This window comes from Dysidea avara, chromosome 7 (assembly GCF_963678975.1).
Source record: "Dysidea avara chromosome 7, odDysAvar1.4, whole genome shotgun sequence".
Classification (NCBI taxonomy): domain Eukaryota; kingdom Metazoa; phylum Porifera; class Demospongiae; order Dictyoceratida; family Dysideidae; genus Dysidea; species Dysidea avara.
In genome coordinates this window covers 6,626,182-6,632,460 of record NC_089278.1, presented here as the reverse complement: position 1 = coordinate 6,632,460, position 6,279 = coordinate 6,626,182, and the positions used below count along the sequence as shown (strand labels likewise).

General features: G+C 36.1%; 1 protein-coding gene across 1 annotated transcript; it reads left to right on the top strand.

Moving 5' to 3' along the window:
• Nucleotides 1-572: 572 nt before the first annotated feature.
• On the top strand, nt 573-1,195 carry LOC136260007 (mitochondrial Rho GTPase 2-like). The gene is made up of 6 exons (XM_066053600.1): nt 573-653; nt 698-751; nt 799-879; nt 928-963; nt 1,022-1,072; nt 1,127-1,195. The coding sequence occupies exons 1-6, from the start codon at nt 588-590 to the stop codon at nt 1,193-1,195; spliced, it is 357 nt and encodes a 118-aa protein (XP_065909672.1). The 5' UTR covers nt 573-587.
• The last annotated feature ends 5,084 nt before the right edge of the window (nt 1,196-6,279 follow it).

Below are 6,279 nucleotides of genomic sequence, written 5' to 3'. Positions count from 1 at the left end.
CTCACGTGACTAAATGATCGCACTCGTTAAATCACTGCACGTGAAGAACGCATAGCGATTCAATTTTAAGCATATGTTATATTGTGCTTGGAGGCGTGGAGAGACTCTATTTAGGCTGTTTTGGATGGGTAATAAATCTCATATACTCCACTTTGTTTTCTAATATTTTATTATTTTTATTATTAGCACTTTACAGTGACCAGCACTGAAGGTCTGACAGTAACATGTGCTGCAGCCTTAGGATTACCTAACCCAATTTCAGGGACTTAGACCTAATGACTTAACTTACTCACTGACTGAAAAGGTGTAACAGAAAAGGGGCCAAAGTAAGGAAAAAAATCCAAGATTCGAACTGCAGGTCACCCAATGTCTAGTCGGGGCCACACTCAGTCTTCCTCCAGGAGGGATGGAATTTCTTCCTTAAACCTAAAGTATTTAATATACTCCACGCCTTCAAGCGCACTATAACATATGCTCAAAATCTAGGTTCATCCAATATGCATTCTTCACGTGCAGTGATTTAACGAGCGCAATTATTTAGTCACGTGAGGATGCATAGTTGCCATGGCGCTAGTATAATATGTCTAATGTTCTGGCTTGTTATGTTAGGTCAAGAACAGAATGAAGAGGCATTGATGGAAGAGATTGTTAAGGTAGCCAACATGTAGATTGTTGGGTGATTACTTTTTGTTTACAGTCTCATGTTGTGTGTGTTGTTTATTCACTGACTGATGAGGCTGCAATGGAGAAGGTTAGTGGTTGCTATACTTGTCAGCCGCCATGTAATGTTGCTAACAGCTCACTACCTATTGGTTACCCCTGATCAAACATTGTACTGAAGGTCCTCAGTTAAAGCCCGTCATCCTAGCTGGCAATAAAGTTAGTTAGATAGTTAGTTAGGGTATAAATATATGAATACCTCAATAGGCTGACCTGCCTTATGATATGGATGCTCAGTCAGAGGTATTGATTGTGGGTTAAAATGTCTCTCTTGATATCACTGGTTTTCTTGATTTATTAGAAGCTGTCTCAATTGTTGGAAGAATATGCTGAAGTGGAAACAGGCATTGAAGTGAGAAGCACTCAGGCCCGCCGATATTACAGTGTTACTATTGTCCACCGTTAGTGTTCAGCTAAAGAACTCCTCAACGTGTCAGAGTTTATATGCATAATAACCATAATAGTGTCTGATTAGAGTTTATATGCATAAACTCTAATCAAAGTTTCCACATAAATTCCTCTGTAGAAACCATAAAAGTGTACAGTCTTCCTGAACCTGCAATGGAGTCAAACTTACTGCACATCTCTACTCTTGACACCTTTACTGTCGTTGTTAATCATCTGGTTAGCTGAAATGTTATTTCTCTTAGCACTATTTTTAACATACAATAGCTAAGACCTTTGAAACTTAAGTGCATGCACGCACTTTTAAATAATACCATGAAACTTGGCAAATTTATTTGTAATTGCTAATGTCATTTTGGCCATCCCAGATTGACCTTTGTGAACTTTTAAAATTGATTTTATAAGGTGATCCAAAAAACAGTCAGTTTTTCCTCTATCTCAGCTGCAGATTAAATGGTTTTGTTCTGTAGAGCATTTTGATGCTATCAGAAACTCCATAGCTTACAGTGAGTATAAACATTAGGATTATATCCTCCCCTTGAGGGTGCTAGGTGATGAGGATTATCATCCCCTCAAGGGTGATGATAAAAAAAGTGCTTTTGAGAGAAACTCAGTATGTATTGGTTTAATGTATACTGTAGTTATATGAGATAGAATGTGTGTGTAGGCTCAATTGGACCATGTTCACAGGGAGTGAATAACTGATAGACTGTGTATACCATACTGATGCATAGGATAACAAGTACGGTAATGACAATGACCACATTGTAAATACAAAGATGAAAATTTTCATATATGCATGCATCTTACAGATATGCTATATCAATAACCTATGAGTGAGTGAGTGAGTGAGTGAGTGTGTGTGTGTCGTGCAATGACTTACATCCACTGACCTCAATATTAGTCAGGACCTGTTGACCGCATGAAGGAGAAACAAGAACACATTTATTTTATTGCAGGTTCATCATGAAGTGAAGTAGGTTTTGGTGACATTGTTATATCACTTGTAAAGTGGTACAACAGTGTGACAGTGTAATGTAAAGGATATACATGGTACGTATGTCACTGAATGCATGCATATGCACTACCACTGGGTACGCATGTCCTATATACAGTATTATAAATTAAGGGGAAAGCTGAAAAAAGCAACAAAACAAAAAGGGATTGCTGGGGTGGTAATATAAAGCACAAAACCCAACTCAATGTCTCTAAAAGCTTTGTCAAGGCGAAATAGGAATTTGTGGTTTACATTGCCACCCCAGCAATCCCTTCTGGTATTCTTGTTTTTTTCAGCAATCCTTATTTCTCCCTTTTAAATTTTTATAAATCCATAATGGATTATACTGTTGTTATGCCACATTCAGATTTTAATATCGTTTTACGGAAGAGCAGTATTGCATTATTAGTGGTGCTTTGTGTACATAATTGCCATGTCATGACTAATTTAATCAGATATTTCAGATGATATGTTTTAAGATACTAGTAACACCATGACAGGTGGATAAACTGTAACTGATGGTTATAAATTGATCACTTCAGAAAGTATTGGTACAGACATGCAATAATGCTTGTTGGTTCCTCTGTAATTGAATTTTCTGGTCTATGATCCAATTAATGACTTAGCAATAGAGTGGGATTCTCACAAGGCTTTACCATTTGATTGCCTCATTATGTTTTTTAAAATTATATTTTTATTATATAATTAACTAGCCCTAATATGGCACTCCCTTCCACCCCGGCACACATCTCTATGAAAAGCTAGAAGAAATTTGTTTAAATCTGTTAGCTAAAAAGGGATCGATATATGTATGCCAACAGAAAAGGATACCTATAAAGACCTACTGGAGGGGGATCACATACAGTGGACGTCCTATAGACTCAGCAGTCACGAGGTCCACAGGAGTATATATCCATCTATAGAGCCACAGATATATACACATTATTGATGACCTCAACAGTGAAACGCTTAGACAGCAGGGTAGCCAGCTCATTATGAAAGAGTTAAGAGAAGGTTTTCAGTTTCCAGAGTAAGAGGTAGAGGTATTATAGAGTAAGCCAGTCCAGGTTTCATAGAGTATGATGTATTACCTCATCATGCATGCAATGATGCACATATCTATGGCTTTATAGATGTATAGTGCGCTGTAAAGAAACACAAATGGAAAAAGGAGATGTACATTTACGGCATAAATATGCAACCATTATACCATGAGACATACTAGATTGTCTCAAATTACAGCCAGTCCCTTATAAACACCACCAGAGATAGTGAGCATTGCAACAGAAGTTTTGAATAAAAATCAGTGTCAAGTTTGGCTGCTTAGTACATGCAGTTACACTTCTGCCTTGTGTGTCATGTAAACGACAAAAGTTTGGCAAGTTTGGTGAATTAGCAGGTTGGCAGATGAAAGTTTGGAAAATTTACCGTGCAGCTAAAGTTGAACAATATACAATAGGTAATTGTATGGCGAATATAAAGTTTGGCAAATTTCCTTTGATTCACCTAATTCTTTGCCATACTTTAGTCATGCCAAACTTTTGTCATTTCAGTATTGTAAACAATGAAGTGAACAGTGTCATAGGCCTATATGGCATTCCTTTCTGTAAGGTATGTTTAGAAAAACACCAAAGAGGACACAACATGAAGATCATTTAATACTGTCAAGAGTGAATAATAAAAGAGGAGAGTATCTAACTTCAGTATGGTCTATCAAAAATGAGGGCTTCAAGTCTTTCTGGTTATTATAGTAAATCCATGCTTATGATTAAAGTGTTGATGGAGCAAGTTAACACTCAGCAGTGAAACTCAAAGTAGCTACTTTGACAGATCAAACAAAGCATATTAACACCTGGACCACAATTTGAGGCAAAACTAGAACATGTCACATCATAATTTTTGATTCTGCCAAAAGGACTACATGCATGCAGACATTAATTAGTGATGCCAAATTCACACCATTGTTGTAAGCTTCCTATAGCTTCAAAGGAATATAGGTATACAGGCTTATCAAAACACTGTTAGTACAAAGTCCACAAGTATAGCTACTTCTGCTTTCCCATTAAAAATGTACAGAGCAGATTTAGGGGGTGCTGAAGAACTCTCACCTCCAAAGATCTATTGATAGCTAGAAAGTTATAGTATAGAAGCTACAGTAAATAGGTGCGATTGGATCTTATAAGCATGAAGTGAGAAGAGAAGAGCTAATCCCAGGGGTCAAATTTATATTTTCAGGGGTAAAATTGAAATACTCTAATAAAACAGTCAACTACTCTAATAGAACATCCATCATTAACTATAAGGAACAAAAGACCAGTTTGTGAGCTGGCTCTTCATCTTGACCTGTACACTGCTATCTCACCATTGTGCCTGCTGGCATGTCAATCGTTTAAAGTTAAACTTTTAATATGTATATACCATGAATCATAAGACATCAATTCTTCTTGAAAGCTATAGCTATATTCTGTTCCTTTGGTTAAATGTGTAGTAGGAAATTTTAGCTGTAACTACAAACTTGCTATACTTGGGTTGTGGTCTGTGATTCACCACAGCTTGTGAAATGAAATGCACATATACCGGAGATGATCATAGCTATGTATTACATCTCTTTCTGTAGTGGTTGAAAAATTGAAGAGGAGCAGCAAAACAAGCACATGCAATACACTAATTGCATACAAAACATTATATATAAGGCTCATTATCATGAAGTACACAATTGCTCTTTGCAACATAGATACAGTATAACATGTGGTTTCATCTTTAGGCCATAATAGAATTAAATTTCTTACAGCTCCTGGAGGTTGCACTCACCTAGACCTCTTAAATCTCAACTTTGTGGAACTCATGCATATTGCAGCCATAGTGAGTAGGCTATAATTTTCTCTATAATTCACACTTAGCTACACTGTAAAAAATGATGTGTGTCTGACCATAGATAATATATACTGTAAGGTATATATTATCTATGGTATTACCTTATTATCTACATAATATGATAAGGTATACACTATGGTCTGACACACCAAAAATGTTACAATATACACACCATGTGCAAAAGTGTGTCTATTGTGACATTTTTTGGTGTGTCAGTCTGTCAGACACACTTTATTTTGTACAGTGTAGCTTAGCTACATTTGAATTTGAATTAGCTTTACATTTAATTTTAGCTATTAGCTCAAATTAAAGCGAGGCTCAAAGCATATATATATTCAAAGTATGGGGGCTGTATATTATCTATGCTGAAACTCTGGATCTACCTTTATGCAGAAAGCAATTAAAACGATAACTAACAGTTTTAAATTTTCATTCTTCCCTTCAGTGATTAAACTATGGAACAATCTACCCCAGAACATTGTTAACGCTCCCACATACACTGAGTTTTGTAATGATTTGGACACTTATAATTACACCTGTGCATTATAATCATACATGATTCCTGCACAGTACACAATATAACAATACAATAGTGTTTTGTTACAAGTAGTATTTGCAATGAGTACTTATTTTGGCTGATAAAATAATTTTGGTGTACTGTATTAGAGAATACTTGATGAGCAAGTTTCTGCTTGGAAAATACGTCATGGGGAGGACTCAGTAAACATGGCTATTATAGTTTTTATTGTGAAAAGTGGATAACTTTTGCTGTACGTGAGTGGAACAAATAATATTGAACAAATGGCAAAATGTCTGAACGTGCCCCTCCATAATCTATTGTCTGAAATCCACTTTTCTGTTTCATTTTACTTGATGCTTACTGAAACAAATACTAATACTTGATGAGTACTCATTAAGATCACATGACCCAGCTCACATGATGTATTTGTCATCAGGGAGTGACACAATGAAGGCTGTAGAGTTTGATTGGCATAATTTTTTTTGTCAGGAACACTAACATCAGTACTTTAATACAGTGTGTGTATCATTGTTGTTACTTGAAAAAGTTGTAAATGGTTTAAAGGTTGGTACAAAACAGGTCAAATGGGTATGACTGTAGTATTCACGAGTACTCAATCATTAACTCTCAAATACTAAAAACTACGATTGTTTCAGCCCTACTTACTAGTGAACCTATACTCAATGCAAAGAACCACCAGAGGGTTGAAAGATGCTTTTAAAGGTGGTTTTTAGGTGTGCGTTCTATTAGAATTTGCAGTCAC